Source organism: Rhipicephalus microplus, chromosome 3 (assembly GCF_043290135.1).
Source record: "Rhipicephalus microplus isolate Deutch F79 chromosome 3, USDA_Rmic, whole genome shotgun sequence".
In the NCBI taxonomy this organism is placed as follows: Eukaryota; Metazoa; Arthropoda; class Arachnida; order Ixodida; family Ixodidae; genus Rhipicephalus; species Rhipicephalus microplus.
The window spans coordinates 253,809,473-253,834,083 of record NC_134702.1 but is presented as its reverse complement, the minus strand read 5'-3'; the positions used below and the strand labels follow the sequence as shown (position 1 = coordinate 253,834,083).

Below are 24,611 nucleotides of genomic sequence, written 5' to 3'. Positions count from 1 at the left end.
CGACGGTCCGAGGAACCCTCGACGGGAGTGACAAGGTAATTGACAGGGGATGTTCGTTCACAAACAACGTAAGGTCCTAGAAAGCGAGACTGAAATTTTTCACACAATCCGGGTGTGCGAACAGGCGTCCAAAGTAGTACTTCATCTCCAGGACGGAAGGTGACGTCTCGTCGAAAGCTGTCATAGCGTTGTTTGCGGTCTTGTTGACTGGCCTCCGTGTTGAGTTGAGCACGTTGCCGGGCCTCAGCAAGCCTGGAGACGAAATGTTCTGGCGTAGTCGTCGACGTTTTTGTCATTGCATTGAAGAAAGAGGCGTCAATGGTGAATGTCGGCGCACGACCATAGACGAGGAAGAAAGGTGAATACCCGGTGGTTCGTTGAACAGCGGTGTTGTGTGCGAATGTTACGAACGGCAAGATATTGTCCCAATTATCGTGGTTCGGTCCGATGTACATGGATATCATGTCGATTAGAGTCCGGTGGAATCGCTCTGTCAGCCCATTTGTCTGCGGGTGGTAAGCGGATGTGGTCTTATGAACTGTGCCACAAGTTTTTAGAATTTCGTCCAGAATTGTCGACATGAAGGCCTTTCCTCGGTCACTTAACAACGTGCGAGGTGCACCATGACGCAACACAATGGCTTCTAAAAAGAAGGCGGCAACGTCTGAGGCGGAGCTAGTGCGTAGAGGAGCGGTCTCCGCGTATCGTGTGAGGTGGTCGACGGCTGTGACGATCCAGCGGTGGCCCGCTGGCGTTACGGGAAGTGGCCCGACGAGGTCTATTCCGACAACGGCAAAAGGTGTGTCGGGACATGGAAGAGGTTGTATTAAGCCAGCAGGAGCTGAAGTTGGTCGTTTCCGGCGTTGACAAAGTGCGCAAGAAGCGATATAATTAGCCACAAAGGTAGAAAGACCAGGCCAGAAGAAACGGCTCCTAACGCGGTTGTAGGTCTTTTGAAATCCCAAGTGTCCAGCTGATGGTTCGTCGTGCAATGCTTCGAGAACTTGTTTTCGCAGCGAACGGGGAAGTACTGGCACCCACCGGTGCCCATCCGCATTATAAGTATAGTGCTGCAGGACATTGTTCTCTAGCTTGAACAGCCATAGCTGACGACGTAGTCTGGCATTAGGTGGAGAAGGCGAGCCATTCAAGTATCCGATGATGCGGTTACAGTAGGGGTCGTCACGTTGGTACGCGGCAAACTGGGCGCTGTTGTTTAAAGGTAGCGACCCAGCAACTGCCAGGGGTGATAACGTGAGTGAAGAGGAAGCCGCTTGATCACCTGAGGGGCATTCAGGATGCGTGGTTGGAGGTGAAAGTGGCAGAGGGCAGCGAGAGAGAGCGTCAGCATCCTGATGCTGTTTGCCGGATCTGTACACAACGTCAAAAGTGTACTCTTGCAAACGCAGTATCCAGCGACCGAGGCGCCCAGACAAATTCTTCAGCGAGGACAACCAGCATAGGGCATGGTGGTCGGTAACCACAGTGAAGTGGCGTCCATACAGATAAGGTCGAAATTTCTGGATGGCCCAAACGACAGCGAGACATTCCTGCTCTGTTATCGAGTAGTTCTGCTCTGCAGGTGTTAGTGCGCGGCTGGCATACGCAACTACTCTCTCACGTGAAGTGTCGTCGCGCTGGAGTAGGACAGCACCGATTCCGTGGCCGCTGGCATCTGTGTGCAGGAAAGTGGGTGCACTCTCATCGAAGTGACGGAGGACGGGGTCTGATGTCAAAGCACGCTTAAGTGCTTGGAAAGCACACTCGCACTCGTCAGTCCACGTGAAATCCGTCCCTGACGTCAGAAGCTTGTGTAACGGCCCGGCAATGGCAGCAAAGTGACGGATGAAGCGGCGGAAGTAAGACGCCAGGCCCATGAAACTTCGCAATTGTTTTTGATTGCGCGGACATGGAAAACTAACTACGGCAGCAACCTTGTCGGGGTCGGGTCGAACGCCGTCTTTGCTCACAAGGTGACCCAATACTTTGATGCTTGTGCTGGCGAAGTGGCACTTTTTTGTATTGAGCTGTAGGCCAGCGTTCGAAATGCACGTTAGAACTTCGTCCAATCGCTTAAGGTGCTGAGAAAAAGTAGATGAATAAATGACGATGTCGTCTAAATAACATAAACAGGTTTTCCATTTGAGACCACGTAAGACGGTATCTATCATGCGCTCGAATGTTGCTGGAGCGTTGCATAAGCCAAAGGGCATGACGTTAAACTCGTAAAGTCCGTCAGGCGTCGCAAACGCTGTTTTCTCCTTGTCTGTTTCGCGCATAGGTATTTGCCAATACCCGCATCGGAGGTCGAGGCTGGAGAAATATTCTGCGCCTTGTAGGGAGTCCAGGGCATCATCTATGCGTGGCAACGGATATACGTCTTTTTTCGTGATCTTATTGAGCGCTCTGTAATCAACACAAAAGCGGACAGAGCCATCCTTTTTCCGGACCAACACCACAGGAGACGACCAGGAGCTGGATGAAGGTCGAATAATATCCCGTTTGAGCATGTCGGCGACGTTTTCCTCAATGATTTGCCGTTCTGCCGAAGAGAGACGGTATGGGCGGCGGCGTACAATGGAGCTGCCTTCGGTTTCGATGCTGTGCTCTGCAACGGAGGTGCGGCCCAGAACTTTGCAATGTACATCAAACGAAAGGCTGTGCTTTTGGAGAAGGTCTAAGAGGTCTCTCTTTTGCTCGGCAGTGAGGTGAGGACTTATGGTGTCATTTAAGGTAACAGTGGTAGCCTTGATATCAGCAGTAGCAGACAAAGGCGGTGAGTCTGCGTGAAGGGGAACCAGCGAAAAGGGCTCACTGTCAGCGAAGCAGCTCACAGCAGTGCCCTGGGGGAGCATGACTGGCGAAGAAGTTGGATTCAAGGCGGTGATCAATGCTTTACCGTCGTTAAACCGCACAAGGCCGGGTGCTATGGTAAGCCCTGCAGGTTTGGAGCGAACTGATGGAGCTATGAACACGTCACCATTAACTATAGTATCCGAAGCGATCGTTAGAAGTTGTTCATCTCCTGGCGAAATGAAACAATCAGTGGCAGCAACGAAACGGAAGCTGTATGGATCGACATCCGATGAACTCTCAGTAGCTGACATTTGAATGACTCGCTGACGACACGATATGAAAGCTGATGCCGAAGAAAGGAAGTCCCATCCCAAAATTACTGTGTGAGTGCACAAAGGTAGTACAAGAAACTGAATGTGGTGAAGGATGCCATCTATGAAAACGCGGACTGTGCAAACACTTGAAGGCTGAATAGGGACTCCATCTGCGCAACGAAGGGGAGGACCATCGTAGGGCGTCCTAACTTTCTTCAAGCGGGTACAAAAGTGTGCACGAATTACGGAAAGTGATGCGCCTGTGTCCACCAGTGCCTCTGTCTGTATACCTTCAACATACACCAATAAAACATTCGATGGGCGGTCCGGAGGAGTTTGACGCAGTTCGAAAGATGCAGCTTTCCCTCCCGAAGCTGCACTGTTCAGTTTTCCAGTTGGCGGTCGGGAATTGAAGTAGAAGGTCGGAGAGGAGAAGAGGAACGCCGCATCGGTGAAGGTGAGCGACGACGTGAGAACCGGGAACTGCCAACTGGGTCAAAGTTCTGCGGAGACGGCGACCGACGTGTGCTGTTGGGATACAGCCGACGATAGGGTGGGCCAGTCGCGTAGAAGTTGTCCCGTTCAAGGTTATCGTAGCTTCGTCGTTCGTCTTGCTGACGGCGTCGGCAAAACCTTGAAATATGACCACGGATGCCGCAATAGAAGCAAGTCGGTCGCGAACTGCGCCAGGCGTTGTAAGGCTGGGAAGATGGTCGCGGTGCGAGTGAGTTGAGCGAACCATGCACTTCGGGCGCTGGTAGCTGCATTGGGCTTTGCTGGGGTGCAGGTGTCCTAGCAGCAACCTGAGCATACGTTGGCATGGCCACAGGATATGAGGTCTGGACAGGTGTGACAGTCATCGAGGCCAGGCTCTGGTGGGGCGCAGGCGTCGTTGCAGCAACGTGAGCATAACTGGGCATGGGATGTGAACTCGGAGCTGGTGTACTAGTAATCAAGGCCAGTTCCTCCCTCACGACGTCACGTAAACTAGTAGCAGGTGGCGTCATTCGAATGTCAAGGTGGCGAGGTGAAGCCTGTGCATAAAGTTCCTCGCGGATGATACTGCGGATCAGTGCACGCAGCTCTGTTGTATCATGACTTGAGCTCAGATCAGACATATCAGGTTGTACCCGAGTGGTCTGAAGCTCCTCAAGGCGCTGACAGGTAGCGACAACATCGGCTACGGTTTGGGGATTTTGCACCACAAGCGCGTTAAAAGCGACAGTCGCAATTCCTTTTAGCAGGTGGCGCACACGGTCGTTTTCCGCCATATCGTTGTCGATGCGGCGGCAAAGGGCGAGAACATCTTCGATGTAAGAAGTGTAAGACTCGCCAGGGCGTTGAACACGTGCACCAAGCCTCTTTTTGGCGATATCCGAGCGCACTGACGGGTTGGCAAAAATTTGGCGGAGCTGACGTGTAAAGGCGGGCCATGTCGGAAAATCTGTGGCGTGGTTGAAAAACCACGTCTTTGCGACGCCGCTCAAGTAGAATGCCACGTGGGTGAGTTTTGCAGGCTCATCCCAGTTGTTGATAACACTCACGCGGTCATACTCCTCGAGCCAGTCTTCAACGTCTTCACCCGGAAGTCCTGCGAACAGCGGAGGATCCTTTTGAGGCCTGGTGACCAGGTGAGAAGGGTTTCTTGGCGGTGGGAGCGGTGGCGAAGCTGGCACGCTGGACTGGGCGGCTTGCGACATTACCGGACCCAGGTCGTTTAAGCGGCGGCCTGAACGGAGCTCCAGGGATGTATTCTAGAAGACGCTGGGGTGTCCGAGAACGCGAGAGGACGCAGGAACCGGGCAGCACTCTCCACCACTTGTAAGATGGCGTCGAGTACACTCAAGACTCTCCTTTATTGACTCGAGTATGAGCCCCACAACCTAAACTTGACTGGTGATGATGAGTATGTACAGATGAAAAGATGGGACGCATAAATAATGCTCACAATATATATATATATATATATATATATATATATATATATATATATATATATATATATATATATATATATATATATATATATATATATATATAAGGAAAGAAGTGTATACCTAAGGGCTCGTTTTTCCGTGTTTTGAGGCACTAATAAAGAGATCTAACAGACAGTAATGCCATGGAATGTATAGGGGAAGTTATTAGAACCACTGGAATGTAAATAAGAAGAAAGAAAAGTGGGTGAAAAAAGAAAAAATAACCAGCCGGGAGCAAGAATCGAACCTACGACCATCGAATAACGCGTTCGATGCACTAACCACTGAGATATATATATATATCCTGATGAAGGCCAGACTCTAGGCCGAAACGTTGAAATAAACCACGTTGTGACCGCTCACGGAGGATCTACTGGACTATATATATATATATATATATATATATATATATATATATATATATATATATATATATATATATATATATATATCTGGTTAACGAGAAAGGTGGGCGTTTGCCTCCCACTCCACTCGCGAAAGAGTTGGCACACGCCTCTGTCGCCGAATAAGGTACTTGTGTTGCTGCAATTTCTTTCATTCAATGTTTTCAATTGTGTACATCTAAGAATGAACTGATGAGCTGGCTTCAGTGTCATCTGCCATTGGCTGGTCCAGTCGTAGTTTTTTGTAAGACATCCTGCGATTTTGTTCGACCGTCCATTGACAGTATACAAAATAGACAGTCTTCCAGAAATAGGTGAAGTGGAACACTTGTACACAATGTGACAACAATAACAAGTATTAGAAACAGCGGAGGCGCTAGTAAATGCGCTGTTGTTATCTCGAGACTAATGGCAGAGGACTGGACTTTTATCCACCCATTGCAACATATTATTTCCTACGATAAAATCAACATTCGAACTAGTGAGTTATATGGAACTTTACAAAGTAGGCATGAAATTTGAACTAATTTGCGAGGAATGGATAGCTTATCAAATGATGAATAAATCTAGGAAAGTGAGATCCATCTGTCCACGGCTGTTCATTGTTAAAGAAGTAGTATCTACTGTTTTTACAAGTTACATAATGGTCGGGATACCCTTGCGGAGTCGATGCTGTGCTGCAAATAATAAATTATGCGTTTTGATATAATTCGAACTAACAGCATACTTCAACAGCTTATAACGCCCCCCCCCCCTAAAAAAAGCAACAGGCCTGTGAGTGCCTACGTCGGTCGAAATACCATCATTGTGAATGGGTACAACTTTGTCTTGCTTCGAAGCTTCAGGAGAGTGTAAAGAAGTAATCGACGACAGAAATATTATTGCCAAATATCTGGCTACCCACTATGCGTACCACTATAAAAGCTGATTTGGAACACCATCTGTACCTGCACTTTTTCCTAATAACAATTCGTAACTAAGAAGGTTTAGGATGCCTTCCTCTCAAATCTCAGTATTGCTAGCACAGGAACGGTCAGGGAAAACAGGCATGACAGGCAACGTTCCATCGTCAAGATTGATAACTGGAGAAAAAGTTTTTGAAACTTTCTGTCCGCTTCTCCATAACCTGACATTGTTTGGAGAATAAGGTTTGCGCTGTGGGTCAACGTATCGCCAAAACTCAGCAGGTGCACTGGTAAAATTTTTTCGCTCTGTGGCGTTATAAATATTAAGCTTCTACTCTAAAACAACTCTATTGGGACCTTTTTTTTTCATTTCACGCGGGACATTTATGTCCATGCTTGAGTTTCTGGAACATGCCTGCCTTTTTTTCTATATTTTTTCTATCCAACATTTCTCTATTAATCCATGGCGTTTTCAGCTTCACCTTTTTAATTGACCTAAGAATGAAACACTCCAATTGAATATCCACCACAGAAGCAACGTGTTCCCATGAACTGTCCGTATCTGTCTTGGGCTTTTACAATGAGGCAAGCTCACCAAACGAATGTTCCAGATCATCTGATATACTAACCTAATCTGCGGCATGAAAATTCAATACGTGTTTTGGTAGTTCTTTTTAAAGTAGTGTGGATATAATTTATGACATATTATAACCATGCTGCGGTCAGCCATACCACCACAAACTACTGCACCTTTTAGAAAGGTAGTTCATGGACTTCGACAAACAGAAATTATTTAGTATGGAGGACTTTTCTGCGCATATCCGCCTATGATCATTTACAACTTGTAAGAGAATTGTACTTGTTATAGCAAAATATTAGCTCTAAGAAATTCTCACTCTGAGTCACATCAGTTTCACAAGGCAAAGGTGCCTATTACAGTCGATATAGGGAAGATTGAAGTGACCCAACAACAGCATATTGTCACCAGGTTCAAATTTAGAACTGGTGAAGTTACGCAAATAAGTAATTTCCTCCTGCGTCTTGTTAGAGCTCTGTATAGCCGAGCCCCCGCCCAAGAAAATCGCTGTGATTGCTTAACATTACCTTGATAAGAACTGTGTCGACGGCACTTGAGACTGCTATGACCGTGATTATTATACCTTGATTAATCACAATGACAACACTTCCCCTTCTTCTTGATTGGTCTTGTCGAACTATGCTTGAACCCGGGATAATAATTTCGGCATCTGATATATCACTACTAAGCGATATCTCTGCAATTACCATAAGGTACTAGTCATGCTATAATAACATAGTGTCTGTACTGAAACTTTCTTACTCAACATGCTTTTCGCATTTACATGAAAGATTTTGAAAAATCGACATACGCGCTGTTCATCAGACGTTGACTGTTTTCGGTTCAGTGCTACACTTGTACCTTTCACTACTTTCTTCGTTCCAGACGTAGGAAACTTTTTTTACTTTTAGTTCCACAACGTTTTCCTATTTCTGAGACATTCTTTAAAAAATCCTCTCCAATACTGTACTTCATCTCCCATAAGCCATCACCTTAAGTCTCGATCATGTATCCAGAATTCTCGTTTTTGCTCTTTGATCCACCTCACTCAAGTAAATTGGGCGGATCCTATCAACCAACCACCTCCCAAGCCAATGAAGTCTTTCGATAAAAGTTATTTCCACCCCCTCAACTGCTTGAACTATCTCATAGTGAATTTTCAGAATAGTATTTCTTCATCTTCGTTGTTATTTTCCGGCACGCCCCTAAGTATCAAGTTATTGCACCGCACTCGTTTATTTATAGGACATCTACTCAGTTTTCCAGACTCAGCGTTTCATCACTAGACTTTGAAACATTTTTTTTGGTCACCCAAGTTCATCCATGGCTTGAAGTTTGCTTTCAATACAACAAATCTTTTTTTGCAAGTTCACCTGTACCTCTGACCTTCTGACGATTTATGCTTATATTGAATCACCGGTAGTTGGGTAAGTATAATGCATAACTCCATTTACTGCATATATGTATATGTTATATATCAATAGTATAATTCCATAAAGCCATACTAGCATTGTGCTAAGAAGTCAGACGTTTCTAACATGTTGTTTGTGTGTTTTGTTTATTAGTAATAAAGTTGAAGGTACCTCTTTCTGGTTTTGTAGCATTTTCTTCTACGTTTGTTCTGTCATAAGCCTGGGATTCTCTTTGATGTTGCCCGAGATGCTCAACAGCTATATTACCACCAAAATACACTCAAATTTAGAGCAAGGCGATCTTTGTGGACACAGCAAAACTACGGTATAGAGATCATCACAAAATGATCACCACATTACACGAAGAGTGGCACGTTAGAAGACAATTTCGTTGTGGTGTTGCTTTCTTCACCGGAGCCGATAAGCAAAGCATTCATTTTATATAGTGTAGTGGGTCTGTCATGAGCATGTGTCCTGCGTCATCCTGCACTATAGCGGTCATAAGATGGCGGATCTGGGACGCAGGTGAAGCGAATCAACCACAAATGCCACCACGCCATCCTAGCCAACATTTAGGAAAACGAAGACCCGCGTAAAAAGCAGCACATAGAGTGAAATAAAAGTGCCTAGCCGTCTGAGTTACTGCATATAGTCACATTAGGGAACAGTCTCTGGAACAGTCGTCATTTTCATTTAGCAATGTAATCACCAGGTCAACAATGAGAGGGTTCCGACAAAATGCGTCATCGCGATATTTGTGGGCACATGTCCGTCAGAAATAAGCTTATGGCTAATGATTTTTCGCGTAGAGCCCATCACTTTTCGTTCGATTACATCCAAGAACTCCTGGAGATATGGTGATAGTGCGGGAGGACCCACGCCTAACCTTCGTTGCGGCATTTGTGGAGAGAGTCATTCTTCAAGCGCATGTACTGGAACAGCAGAAAAGTGTTGTCTCTCTAGAGGGACTCACTGCGCTGACAACTCTGATCATTTAGCTTGTTTTCAGGAGGTTCAAATCCTAGATAATATTACCAGCCGCCATTTTTCTTGAAGGGAAGCCATTGACATGGTTAAAGACAGGCATTTTGGATATTTTGCAATGCAGCGCGCTACACTTTCAGTATAGATTCAAATGTATCGCAGGCTATTGAAACTGCTGTGAAAAAGGCAGTGACTAAGGTTATACATAAGCACAGATCAAACTTTTCTAACTGATAGGTGGAAGTTTTTTCTAATCAGATTGTGCAAGTAGTACGGACTAGTACAGAACCTGCAGTATCAGACACTACCAGCGATGCTACTCAGCTACACACTCTAGTGTTGGACAACTTTCTACATCTGCAGGCAAGGTTAGGCAGTCAGGGTCACAGGTGTACCTGGAGCGACATACACCTCAGCCGAGCACACGTGCTTTAACTGATATGGAACTCAATATTCGAACTCATAAACGTACCATACCCCCTATCTACGCCGATCTCAAGGCGAAAACTAAAAGGAACGAATCAGTCATTTCGCGCAAAGATGCCAAGAAGGGCTCTGCATGCGTCTCTGTGCTGCGCTTAACATCATTCTTCAGTTTAAGGTACTACAGTGGAACTGCCCTTCTATATTCTCAGCCTCAGCTGATTTACATTACTTTTGCAATCAAAGTAATTTTGATACTATAATTTTCCAAGAAAGTTGGCTTACACAAGACAAAATTTTTATCGTGCAGGTTTTTTCTCTTTTTGATTAAATTGCCAAACACGTGGAGTTGATTAATGAACATTGTACCAGGTAAATTATGCCGCAGGGTGAAAATTGCCTTCAGAATGTTAGACTCGGAATGTGATATTGTAGCATTAGATTTGTGTCTCCCAAATACCACGCATTTTTAATTATAAATTGTTATTTCGCATCTAGTGTGCAAAGTATCAGTTACCTTGACAAGGTTTTGGCAGCATGTGTAGAGGAAATTATGCTCACAGGAGACTTTAATTCACATCATTTGTTTGGGGTCTAAAGACAAATTCTTGTGGTAGGCGACTGTGGGAATGGATAATTAACCAGAACCTTTCTTGTCTAAATAAAGGCCATGTAACATTGGTCCGATATCAGACTTGCTGAGTATCAGATTTAACGTTTTGCTCCAATGAAATCGAGGTTGTGTCATTGGCTGTTGTTGACTCGGCTGCTAACAACGACAATCTTCTTATGGTTTTTGATATTACTTGTCCAATAATAATTTTAGATGAGGCAAAACGCACATATGTCTACCATAGCAAAGTTTAATCCTGCCAGCGTCTGCAATTTCTAAACTTCAAAATGCTAGTAGTAAGAAGATTGAATCTATGATTGGCTCAATACTGGAGGGATCTAGGAAAAATTCTGCCTTTGATACTCCAGAGAATAAACAATCCTATTTTCGTTGGTAGAACGATGAGTGTACGGACGATTATAGAAGACGAAAATCCGCTTGGAAAAAACCTCTTCATAATCAATGGTCAACAAACTGGAAAGACGATCAACACCTTGCTGGCATATTTAGGCACACAGTTGGCAACGGGAAAAACAAATATCAGAGTAGACATTACTATTACATTTCCAAATAAAAAATAAGCGTGCTTTGTTCGACTATCTCAAGTAAAGAAAAGTACAGCGAACGCCTTTAACATTAGATTCATGTGTCTTGACGCCGCAAGAAATGAACGCCTCTATAGAAGACATAGCGCGAGGTTTAGAACGACACTTCACTGCTAATCTGTCGGCAATTAGCCCCATTCTGGCAAAATCGCATGAATTTTCACAAGTTTCCTTATACGAATTGAGTCATACAGCGTTATGCTAACCTGCAGCTCCAGGGCCAGATGGAATTAGATATTCTCTGTTCAAGTTTTCACTCCAGAAATCACCTAATTTCCGGCTAAAAATTGTGAAATATTTGTTAGGAGAACGCAAGCATACCGGCAGAATGAAAACTTGCCTAAATATATTGCTTAACTGTCAAAATTTAGCTTGCGTGTTGGGTAACACATGGCTAATCGCACTGACATCAAATCTAGGGAAATTGGTGGAGAGAATTATCAATAATAAACTGATTACCGAGAGGTTAATTCTAAGCCCTTGTCGAAATGACTTCAGGGCTGGTTCTTTAGTATGAAATGCCCATGTTGATTAAAAAAAAGTCGGCTTCAAATAGCTTCGCTATTTGAAAAATATGCAGCTTTAGTTAACTTAGACATCCCTAAGGCTTATGATACCGAGGAGCACTGTATTTTGGTAGAGCGGTTAGATTACCTTTATTTTTCATTATACATATTAGCATGGGTTCACAATTTCCTCACAGACAGGAAATTTTATTGTTTTCAAGATGGATTTTCCCCATACACTCTCACACAAACAACAGGAGTACCGAAAGTTTCACTGCTTTCCCCGGTGCTATTCAATGTACTTTTTAGCCCCACTACACATCAACAGGACATAACTTATGTTTAGGCAAACAATATCGCGTTTTTCGCAATGGGAGATAATATTCACACCCCATATTAACACCTATAAAAGAACTTAATATCTTGGAGAGCGGGATCAATAGCAATTGCTTTCTACTTAATCCGAGTAAATGTGCCGTTCTTGTTTTCCCACTGGGATACCCCGTGAACATCTCCCTGTGTTATCAATATCAGGATATACCACAAATGGAATCTCCTAAATACCTTCTAGTAATTTATCAAACATCGCTTAACTGGTGACCTTACATTGAAAATATTGCCGCAAAAGGTGCAAGGGTAATTGGCCTATTACGTAGGCTAAGCAGATACCGGATAGGTATAAAAAAGACACAACAGTAACAATATGACGTATGCACGTTCACTCGATTTTGGAATTTAGTTGTGTACTTTTTTCTGGAGTTCCACCTTACAAGTCACGGCCTCTCACTCTTTCCGGAAGAGAAGCTTTGCGCTAATGGCTTGGCCTGCCAAAAACAGTTGCTAACGGTGTTTTGTATCTTGAATCAAGGGTCCCTTCTGCCTCCTATAGAATTTGCCTGATGACTGTTCACACATTGTTGAGAATTTGAGTCACCAATACGAAAATCAGAAATAGCCTTCATTTCCTCACCGGAATAAGTTTTGGTGCTAGGTGGCCGCGATAACAGACCCCCAAATTATATTAGTACAAAATTCACTGAAACCTCTCAACATACGTATATGCGATACCCTGCCGACTTGCGTTATTTCATACCTTGTGAAAATTCAATTTGACGATATTTTTTTCTAAAGCCACCAAATTACTTGCCCATAATATGCTAGATGGTTTACTACAAGGTCATCAGCGCAGTATTACAAAAAAATGTGGTTATTGCAACAGACGCATCACAACGTAATGAAAAGTCAGGGGATGGTATCTTAAGCCCGAATTCAGATTTGGCTCATTTCCTTCGACTACCAATTTTATACCGTTTTTGAAGCTAAATTTCTGACAGTAGTGCTCGCAATATGAAAGTTGGACACGGCAGTTACATCAGCTGTTATAATAACAAATTTTTTATCTCTCTGTGTGGCACTTTCTGTTAGTTCTGAAGCTCAACTATCAAAGGCGTTCCGTGCACTAGTCCCTGCGAACTTAAAAAACGTCCAAATATTTTGGCTCCTGGACATAAAGGCTCGTTCCTAAATAAAATGAAGCATTCCTTAACTAAGTCATGATTGAGAGGACTGATTTTACCGTACTTTCCAACATCCGCTTATGTGATTGCTGCTCGATTCCCCAGGCGTGCGCTTATGGAAGTCTCCGGAGGCACATCTCTGACAAGCACTACTGAAAATCACCATTTAATACATCCCTGGCGAAGAGCCTTGTGCCAAACTTGTACCCTAGAGGCAGCTACCGCAAAGCTGCGCTGCCGGGTACCGAATGAATTTCTGCAAACAAAGATCTGCTCAGCCTCCGTCGCTACAGTGCGCGCTCTGTGGGGAACTGGAAACAATAGATTTCTTTTTGACCTGCAAGTGGTTTGCTACAATACCAAAAACTCTTTTACAAATACGTTTACGTGGTATTGTATGAATTTAACTGTGTCGGTCCTTTTGTCTTTTGGAGCCATCTTTTCTGGGTTCTCCATTGCGAGAGTACGTGTGGCTGTCAAAGGCTGTAATATTGAAACTCTTAGATTGACGAATTATGATGTATCATTAATTTAACGTGTCTACAACGTTAAATACGTGTAAAAATTGAGAGTTGCGCTCTAACTCATGAAGAAAATTTTCTTCATTTATAAAAATGTAGGCATTAGATGGAGTACCACAATTTTTTAGGTCGACTGTATTATATATAATATACAACCTGCATTACTCTAAAGCTCCATAATATTTTATAAAACCAATCAAGTCATGACCAATCCCCCTGTGGGTATCCGCCAATAGGTGAACAAGAAGTAGAACAATTACAGGAGTAGGTTTCGGAGCTGTTATTGTTTATGCGTCACAAGGCTCGGTTTAATCTCGAAAGCTGGTTGAAGGGTTTCAGTCGTCGGATTAGATTTGGCGAAGTAGGTGCGGGCTAAAGCGTTGCTGGCTTCCAGTATCTCTTCGATGTAAACAACCATCATGCCTATGCTCACCTGTTTGTACTCGTTGCTAAAGTTTGCGAGCAACACCCATGGGTTCCCTCCTCACAGCTCGGGTATTCCTCTGGCGACGCCAATTTCGCTGTTGATCAACACGTGCTGGTCAGCTTCAACGACGCCTAGCACGTCTTGATTCTGGAGTGCCGATAGAAATGCTGACGCTGGAGCAAGGAGAAATGGTTATGTGGCCTGTTAGCACATTCAAGGCGTGCCTTCCTGACGGCGTGTGTGGCGGCAGTGCTTTTTCAGTGGATAGTGTTATCTACTTTATTCTCAGGTTGATGCCGACACCATAGAGGCTTAAGAAGTCCATACTGAGGTGACACCTCTCAAGCAATTCTGTAGTAGGACGAAACTTGCTGGATATATTTTGTGGTTAATGGTGTCTCTGAGAGTGCGGGTTCCCGCTTGCGTAACAAAGTGACCTTTAGCTGTGCGGATTTCAGGGCCTTCCCAAGTTGCCCTAACTTTCTTCAACTTCGTGGTGAAGGTCCCACTGATGATGGAATAGTCGGCTCCAGTGTCGACGATAGCTGCGACGCTGTGGCCGTAGATGAAGATGTCAAGGTCGCTAGTGCGTCTCCTCGCGTTGGAGTTGGGGTCACGGCTTCGGATCACGGCTACAAGGATTTGTACCGCTGTTTTGACGTTGGGTCGTCAAGTCGTCTTCAGCTCACGAAGTTTCGCCATGAGGGCCACGTACATGTTGCGGCGGGTTCTTGAGGCTTTATCGCGGCGTTATCGTAGGCGGTGGAGGATCTTTGGCAGAGTATCGTACAGCAAGCAAGCGCACCTCCATTGGTTGCTGTGGTTAATTTTATGAGTAATGGCTAGGAGACCGCCCCGGTTTGGGCCATTGTACTGCCGATGATGCGGTGATATGTAGAAGCCAGGTGAGGGGGAACAAGAAGATCCCTGGAGTGTCCTCTGCTCTCTGGCGAGATAGTCGGCAATGTAGCGTGGTCTTTCGCTACGATGTGGACGCGGCGCGTCTGTTGTGTAACCAAGTATTATCATCTGGGCCTACAAGAAGGGGCTATTTGTGTGCCCGGCTTCACCGCAGTGGTAGCAGAGTAGGCGATGATCAGGGGCGCGCCTGACTTCCGTCCTCCTGGGAGCGTAGCGCTGGCCGGCAGGTGGGTGGTATGGCGTCGGTGGTGGTGGCGGCAGTGCCTGACGGAGAAACTGTGGCCCGGCAGTGTCCTTAAGTGGGCGTTACGGCGCACTGCAGTGACGTAGCTCATAGCTTTCGCTTCAGGCTGTGGTGCTTCGGGGACTCCAAGTGACTCGCCAATTTCTTCGCGAACAATGACGATAACTGGATGAACGTGAGGCTACGGTGAAGGAAGCAGCTCGCGCAGCTTCTCCCGTTCGATTGATCGAATGGTCTCACGCAAGTCGTTGGTGCTGAAGGCTTCAGAAATGATGCGCGGTGGTTGTACTGCGTTGTCCGCATATCAAGCGCCTTCTCTAAAGTCGTGGCTTCAGTAAGAAGTTTGTTGACCATTTTGGGCGGGTTCCGGGCAGGTTCCGCAAACAGCTGTGGCTTGACCCCTCGCATCAGAAACCGGAGCTTCTTCTCCACAGCCATGGCAAGGTTGGCTTGACAAAACAGCTGGTTAGTCTGTTCGACGAAGGTAGTCAAGTTTTCATTAGGAAGCTGCACCCGTTTCTTGAGCAAGGCGGCAGCCTTTTTCTTGTGAGCGACGCTCGTGAAGGTTCTGAAGAACGTCGTCCGAAAGAAATCCCGGGTTCGTAGCGTCAATTCGTATTTCTCAAACCACGTCTTCCCGGCGTATCCGAGGTAGAAGTACACGTTGCGTAGTTTATCTTTGAGGCCCCAGTAGTTCAAGGTGCCGACATGGTCGTATGTCTCCAGCCAGGTCTCCGGGTCTTTACTAGATGACCTGATGAGTGGCTGCATCAAGATCGCCTCAGGTGGTGGCGCAGCGGCTGTAATTGTTGCTGCAGTCGTCGCCATGGTCATTGTTCGAGTCTTGTCGGTTAACGGCCAGTACTCCTGTGGCAGACCTTGTTGCCTACGGCTGACTTGCTGGTCGTGGTCGGCCCCGGTGCCCTCTTCACGACGTGTACTTGGCTGATGGTCGGAGGGAGGCGTGCGTTACACGGATCGCGAAACATCGACAAAGAGAGCAGACAGTTGGTTAATGATTATATTGTATTTGGCCAAACCTGTGGCCACGTAAAAAGAAAGTCAGATTACAGCAAGACTTTGGCACTGATAGGGGGAACTGAGCTTCAGCCGTCGATCAACAGGCAAGTGGCGAAGCGCGTCTGCATTTATACACATGCCGTCAGATATTCCAGCGCAATTGATAGCGGCCAGGCAGGTTCCAAAACAATCCGTAATGCTCGCGAAGTGCACTTAAACTTAGCGAAATGATCTATGGCAGTTCGAACCTTGCTCAAGGAAGAGCCTGCTTTTTACGTTCACCTATTCCAAGCAGTTCCGAAGCTTCTCGAACGCTGCAGGTACCTTTGCGCTGAAAATTACCGGCAGTGAAACTGCGCGATAACATACCTTGAATGCGCCAATATTTTCCTCATCCTCTCATGATGCAACGTCAATGTTGGTATGCATAAAGTTTGTCAAACGACTGTAGCACCTCCTCGAGCATGTCACACATGTCATGTCATATATAAAAGACATGTCATGATTTTCATGTTGTGAGCAAAGATTGATGTTTTCTCCGTGCTCTTGTCACGTCATGTGAATTTTGGCACTCGTTGATTTAATAGATCAGACGCAATAGCATGAGAGCGTACGCAACCAGTGATAGAAACATAAGTACGCTCTAATGGCTTAATTTCACCAATAAATGACCCGTGTGTAATAATTAGTGTCTGACATATGTGTTACCGATATTAAACGTGCATGTCTTACCACCAGAAAGAAAAAAGTGATCAAAACTATTGCGCACTTTGCTGAAAGCAATCCCTCTGCATGCCAGCAATGGCAGTGAACAAGTACGTTTGAACCATTATGGCGTGCAAAAAAGCGGAGTCTCCACCTTGTTCAGAAGGAGAACGCATAGTTTAATGTCTTGTGTTTCCATCCAGCGATGTTACGTCATCATCTTTTTACCTTTGTCTGTTTATTGATTATGTTACAACCGTGACTGCTGACCTACAGTTTGCGGAATTGAATCCGACTGCGGCGGCTGCATTTTCGACGGAGGCAAAAAGGCTGTACGCCCATGTGCTTGAATTTGGGTGCACGTTAAAGAACCGAATTGGCCGAAATTTCCAGAGCCCACCACTAGGGCGTCTCTTAAATTTTATGTTGCTCTTGGGACGTTAAACTCCAAAAATCAATCAATATGCCATAACCGGCTTTTTTGTTAGTCTTTTTTTCGCTGTTTGATTTTTCACATGCGCAAACCTCAGCGAGGTTGGGACCACGTTTTGCGGTGGGCATTTGGCCACTATCTTCCACTGCAGTCCTAATCAGGAATGTTACCAATTTGCCAGCACATGCAATACTCAGATGGTCGCGTGTCCTGTTTCTTTGTTGCTTACCTGTTCATTGCTTTCTAGAAAAACAGTTGGCAGTTCGTGATGAGGTTGTTCTGATTGTATTCTCGCTTGCGTTTTCATCCTCTCGGGCAGTTTACAAAAGTTCATAACTAGGTAACATTGATGTGCCGCAGCTTGAAATGACAATTTTCCCCGAGAAAAACATATCGCCTTATCAGAAGCGGCTCGTAACCTACGACGGATAGAACAATCATAAAAAAAACACCACCTAATTATACGCATGTGAACAGTAAACCTCCAAATTTTGCATTTCTGTACACTGGCTGGCTTCAATATTATTGTGTATGATGCTGACCCTACTGCCACAGACATCTGTGACAAGTAAAAACGTTCGCTTGAAAACGTATGTGTGCGTAGCATCAAGAGTTTGAACTCTCGTAGATTACATGCCTGCGAAAAGTGGCGTTTCGAAGATGCTGAAACTTCATATTCAATCGTATTGCGAATTGCAAGCTATAATTTTTTCTTGTGTATACTGTGTTAATTAGGTAATATGTATTCTAATCAGTCTCTCCGTCTTTTTGTGCTACTCCTTTACAAATTCCTCCACTGAAGATCCCACAGGTTCACGCTTCAAGACCGAAATATGTGTAGTGTTTACGCATCGTGGTCAGCAGAAACATGATAGATAAGCGCATTCCACACCACCATATCCAGCCTTTTTGAGAATTTCTCCCTCTTTAATGTAATTTCTATTTGGCTAATTTTCGATTTTTAATACTTTCGAAACTTCAAACACACCATTACGAAAGCCACATATAATGCTGAAAACTTTCACCTCTGCAAAACTTGTCCCTCTTGGAGCACGTGTTCTACTCATTATGCACAGTGATCAGATATGTTGGTGACACGTCTCTTGGGATGCATCAGAGTCCCAAAAAAGAAAATTGCAATAAAATTTATAGCTCCATTTTTTCGGCCATCCGGCAAGCTGAAGATGCCGCTGAGGTCCAGGGACTTCGAGCGGTCATCTGAGGCACCGCCATAATAATCGACGGAGAGTGGGAAGTGACAGGGATTAATCCCCTCTTCCCCCACCTCGCCAGGTAAAACTGCCGGACTTTAAATAAAGTTTATTCATTAATTCATTCATTCATTTGTTCATTGATCCTTTCTTTCATTCATTCATTCATTCCAACTTTGGACAAACGCCAAAAATATTCTAGTTGCCACCAAAAATATGCTGTTTTGTATGTATGCTTGTGTGCAGAGTGTACTTCCTCAAGTTGAAGCTCCTCATGACGTCCCGGAACGTCGAAGTGGTCCACTTCATTCCGGCACTCACAGTGAGTAATGCGCATCACATACACAGAGCACAAGGCTTGTGGGAAGCCGCAGCTATTTCCTCTATTCTAACTAAAAGTACCCACCAAACACAAAACCTCTTGAAAACGTGTCTAAACGGCTACAAGCGCCTATAGAAGTATTGATCTTCGAGAAGCCCTAAATGACACGTTTTTGAAAATATTGTTACGTAAAATTTACACGAGGCATGTCTATTTAGAATCTATACTGACACTGATGCGTATAGCATCGACTAAGATGGAGTACAGCACGCACAACGGACAGACCACTTCCTCGTTGTCGTCTTCTGACCGCTGATATGTCGGTTATGTAGCATTACCCTCCGGCGGTAAAAGCGCCATCTCGGTGCACAAACTACGGTCTTCACAAGGCAGGTGGTAAGGTTTGTAAGACTTGTAAGCCTGCTGACGTGCAAAACATCACTGGTGAGGTTGCAGGCAGGCTTGTGGTCTCAGAAGCAGAAATGGTATCATAGGTGACGTCGGTTACCTGGCAGATGATACGGCAAGGACCCATGAAGCGAGAGAACGATTTCTCTGATAAGCCAAGTCGACGAACTTGGCACCACAGGATAACGATAGAACTGAGTGAGAAGCGAACGTCAACATGCCGGCTGTCGTATGGCGTTCTGGGTGGCTTGCGAAGCCGAAATTCTAGAGCGGGCGATCTGGCGTGCGTGGTCGGCACGAGCAATAGCGTTGCGTGCATATTCAGTTGACGGCGTTGTAGTGGTTGGAAGTAGGGTTTCGAGTGATAACGTCGGATCACAGCTATAGAGCAAATAAAAGGGTGAATAACCAGTAGTGTCGTGCGCGGAGAATTGTACGCGAAGGTCACGTGAGGTAGCGCCAGGTCACAGTTATGGTGGTCGGAGGACACATACATCGCGAGCATGTCCATGAGGGTGCGATTTAGGCGTTCGGTAAGGCCGCTTGTTTGGAGATGGTAGGAACAGGTCAAGTTGTGCTGCGTCGAGGAAGAGCGCAGAAGATCGTCGATCACTCGGGACGAAAATGCACGGCCGCAATTCATGAGTAATGGGTGACGAGCGCCATGTTGTAGGATGACATTGTGGAGCGAAAAGTCCGCAATGTCAGTAGCGGTGTTGGTGGGGAGCACTCGAGTGATAGCATACCTAGTCGCGTAGTCTATAGGAACGACGACCCACTTGTAGCCCGATTTCGACTCGGGAAAAGGACCAAGAATATCAATACTAAAACGGAAGAAATGTTCGGTTCGGATGGAAATTGGTTGAAGACGTCCAGCCGGGGGCGCAGTAGGTCGCTTTCTACGTTAGCATTTATCGCAGGGGGACACGTAACAGCGAACGGACCGGGCGAGACTGTGCCAAAAGAAGCGGCGACGCACACGATCGTGCGTCAGAGATACACCCAGATGACCAACAGTTGGTTCATTGTGAACCTCATACAGCACGGTTGAACGCAAATGTTTCAACACTACAAGAAGGAGCTCAGGGACATCTGACTGGAGGCTACTACAGTACAGCATGCCATTCAAGACGACGTACATGCGACGCGACGCGTCGTTCGAAGCAGATTCGAGACGATCAATCAGTTGTCGCACGGAGGCATCACGATGTTGTTCATCACCATTCTGAACAAACTGGGACATTGACATGGCATTGAGGCTAGGCTCGATGACTTATTCGTCGGGATGATCAACAGGGTAGCGGGATAAGCAATTGGCGTCCAGATGGAGAAGTCAAAACTTGTAAGCAACCGAGTAGGAATACTCGTGTAGGCGTAATGCCCAACGGCCAAGTCGTCCAGTGGGGTCCTTCAGAGAAGAAGGCCAACACAGCGCGTGATGATCTGTGATGACACGAAAAGGGCGGCCATACAGGTAGGGACAAAATTTTGAAACTGCCCAGACAAGGACGAGGCAGCCTGTTCTGTTAATTGCGTTCAGACTTCGAAAGCAGATGGCTTGCATATGCAATTACATAGCCGTTGTCCCGCCGAATTTGCGCCAAAACTGCACCAATTCTGTGGCCACTCGCGTCTCTTCGCACTTCTGTAGGATTATCGTGGTTGAAATGTGCAAGAATAGGTGTCGGTATAGCGGTGATTAGCTGAGAAAAGGCATCAGCTTGAAGCGGGCCCCAACAAAATGGGACGTTTTGTTTGAGAAGGTCGGCGAGTGGCAGTGCGAGTGCCGCAAAGTTTTTCACGAACCAGCGAAAGTAAGAGCAGAGGCCATCAAAACTGGTAACATTATAGAAAAAACGTGGGACTGGGAAATTTGTTACAGCGCGTACTTTCGCTGAGTCTGGTCGTACGTCGGCAGCGTCATCAAGGTGACCCAACACATTAATCTGACGAAGACTGAAGTGGCACTTGGAGGAATTGAGCTGTGGACTGGCCCGTCGAAGTATGGATAGAATGGTGGAAAGGCGTTCAAGGTGGGTCGCGAAGGTAGGTGAGAAAATAATCACGCCGTACAGGTAACACAAACATGTCGACAATATAAATACTTGTAGGAGCGTGTCCATTCCTTTCTCGAAGGTCACTGGAACGTTGCAGAGACTGAAGGGCATGACCTGGAATTAGTAGAGACCGTCAGGGGTAACGAGGGCAGTCTTTTCTCGCTTCATGTCATCTACAGCAGTTTGGTAGTAGCCAGATTGGAGGTCGAGAGTCGAAAAGGAGATGGTGCCATAGAGGCAATCGAGGGCATCGTCAATGCAATAGGATGGAAAGGTTGGCTAGTTGGTAATTCATGATGCTTCAGTGAACAACTTCAATGCGTGGTAGAGGGTACACGTCTTTTTTGTAATTTCGTTGAGGTGTGATAATCAGTGTAAAACGTCATAAGCCGTCTTTCTTCTTTACAAATACAACGGGAGAAGCCCGAGGGCTCGACGATGGCTCGATAACGTTTTTCGTAAGCATTTTCGCCACTTGTTTTTTAATCACTTCTCGCTCGGACGCTGACACGTGGTACGGCCGACGGTGAATTGGCGCAATGTCACCAGTGTTGATATGGTGGGTGACAATTTTAGTCTGGCCAAAGGAACAATCGCAGATGTCAAAAGTGTCACTGTATGAGGTCAAAACCTGGCAGAAAGCGTCAGCCTGGTGAGGCGAAAGTTCTGATTCAAAGTTGTTTCTAAAAATAGCATCGTCTGAGCTGGGTGACCATGAGAGTGCGCTTTGATGAGGGGCAGATACAGCGACAACACGCACATCGTCGTCTGTTATGGCAGTTAACTGGGCTAGAGACATCTGGCAGGGCAACACTTGAGGGGTGAAACCAAAGTTAAGGAGCGGAAGGAACACACAGTTATCCGCTATGGTTGCGATGGTATGGGGCACAGTAACACTGCGCGTCAGCCGAACGTCAGTAATTGGCGTAACAATATAATCACCGTCAGTAACAGGAGGGGCCGATGACAAAGAGACGTGCGTGACAGCTCGAGGTGGCTGGTGAACGAAAGCGGTTAGGCTCAAGCGGCTGGTCGGCTTTGCTGAGGAAACGGCGAAAATTGGAAGATCGAGGCTGAGGGTACCAGACGAAAAGTCAATTAAGGCCGAGTGTACCGAAAGGACGTCAAGGTCAAGTATGAGGTCATGAAGGCAACAGGCTAGCACGGCAAAAAGAACCAAGGCGCGACGACCGGCAATACTGACACAAGCAGTGCACATTCCGATTCGTAGACGGCGTCATAATCTTTTGCAAGTGGCGGCGTAGAGAAGCGCTCATAATAGACAGGTGCGCACCTGTGTCAATGAGGGCGGTCACAGGAACATGGTCGACTTGTACTTCAAGCAGGCTGTGGGGTGTGGGAAGCGTCAGTAGAGAATTTCGGGCCGTCATTGGCATTGCAGCTCCACCTATATAAGCGGCAATATCTAGTTTTCCTGCTGCGATCTACAGAAGCTCGGTGAGAAAAAGCTCCGACGTGGCGGAGAGCGGGATTGGTGACGTAGCGGCGACGGGGAGTGGGAGTTGCGGCGACCGAACGAAGGGGCGGGCGTCAGTGTAGTGGCGACTGGGCAAAGGGGCGTAAGCGGAAGGCTCGTAATATGACGACGAAAAGAAAGTGAAGGGTGCAGCGGCCGAACGCCGAGGGGTCGTAGGGTGCATGTGCGCAGCGGTAGAGAATGTCTGACGTGGTTGGTTTAGCAAACCGTGGCGGTAATTGCGAGAAACGTGCCCAGGCTGGTGGCAGGAAAAACAAATAGGCCAGTCGTCGGGTGTTCGCCATCCCGAAAAGTTACGGAAGGGCGTTGTTGGAGATAAAAGGCCAGCGTGTCCTGAGCAGTAAGACGGGACTTCATGGCGAGGCAAGAGCATGCTGATGGAAGGCTGAGGTTCGCAAACTCCTGCCCTACCACAGCTTGGATAAACGCCACTGATGGCTGTTGTAGGTTAGAGGCTAGTGCTGCGAAAACGAATGGCTGAAGAGGAGCCAGACAGGCGGCCTCGATTTCCCGACGAACTATGCGCGTGACGTTGTCTTACGTGGGGGTCTGAAGGACGGCTTCACACGATGAGGTTCCAGCCGTGTTGGGCAGCCGGGTGAATCGCTCAGTACGGCGGCTCTTGGCTTCTTCAAGCCACCGGCACATTTTAATGATGGCGTTGACGGTGGCAACGTTGTTGTATACTAGAAGATTAAAGGCGTCGTCTTCTATGCCTTTCAGCACATGGGCCACTTTCTCAGACCCACCCATGTGCTCGTCGATCTGGCGGCATAGGTTGATAACGCCGTGAAAGTACACGATGTATGACTCCGTCGACATGTGTGCACGAGCTGCCAGTTGATTCTGCGCTGCTATCTGCCGTCCAACAGTGTCGCCAAAAAGGTCGTGGATCTTCTCTTTAAAGAAGTCCCAGCTTGTAATCTCCACTTCGTGCGTCTCGAACCACAAATGCAGTGGGCCATCGGGATAAAAAACACATTGGCAAGCATAAGAGTCGGGTCCCACCTATAGCTTGCGCTGACCCGTTCGTACCAGTTGATCCATTTGTCGACGTCAACGCCATACTGACCGGGAAATACAACGGGATCATGAGCAGGATGCAGAACGACGTATGTAAATGTCAAGGAAGGGGCAGGTGGTGAAGACGATGGTTGTTCACCCTGTGATATGGTTGGACCTATGATGATCCCGCCGTTGCGGAGCTTCGTGATGAAAAGAGGGAAGTACCGAGCACTTCCACCACAAAGTTGTTACGTAAAATTGACACCAGGCGTGTCAATTTAGATTATATATTGACAGTGATGTGTATTGCATCGACTGAGGTGGAGGACAGCACGCACAACGGACAGACCACTTCTTCGTTGTCGTCTCCTGACCGTTGATATGTCAGCTACGTAGCAATATATTGGTTTCGCATCTGGAATAAGCGTCCTCAGACTTCTGACTTGAATTGAAGCAACAACTAGAAATAGAGCCTATCTGATAGATAAGTTAACAGCATGTACGTAAGGTGTTATTCACATGTTTGGTCTAAAGGACCGTGCGTTATGGCAATGACTGTTTCATGAGGAGCGATCGCTTCGCTCGCGAGATCTATCGACGGATGTTTCACTGATAACGCGAAATTGAAAAGAGATACATTGAATAAGCGATGACTGTGCAAAAATACCGTAAAACGTAAAATTTAAAAATATTTTTTTTGCTGTAAGACGACAGTCCGCATGAATTTTTTCAACCGTTGGTTCATCGCAGCGGTACCTGCAGCATTTTACACATCTTTGTTCTTATACTGCTTTGACAAATTTATTC

At 46.2% G+C, this 24,611-nt stretch overlaps 1 protein-coding gene across 4 annotated transcripts in view; it reads left to right on the top strand.

Moving 5' to 3' along the window:
• The window catches only part of LOC119159444 (uncharacterized), a 633,480-nt gene that overhangs the window by 276,861 nt on the left and 332,008 nt on the right, over window positions 1–24,611 (top strand). For all 4 annotated transcript variants that reach the window (XR_012894521.1, XM_075890909.1, XM_075890908.1 and 1 more), the window contains one exon: window positions 18,761–18,836. Coding sequence is in view for 3 of the 4 variants with exons in the window: in XM_075890909.1 (XP_075747024.1) it covers window positions 18,761–18,836 (76 nt within the window). In the remaining variant the exon portion in view is untranslated. The remainder of the gene's footprint in view (window positions 1–18,760; window positions 18,837–24,611) is intronic.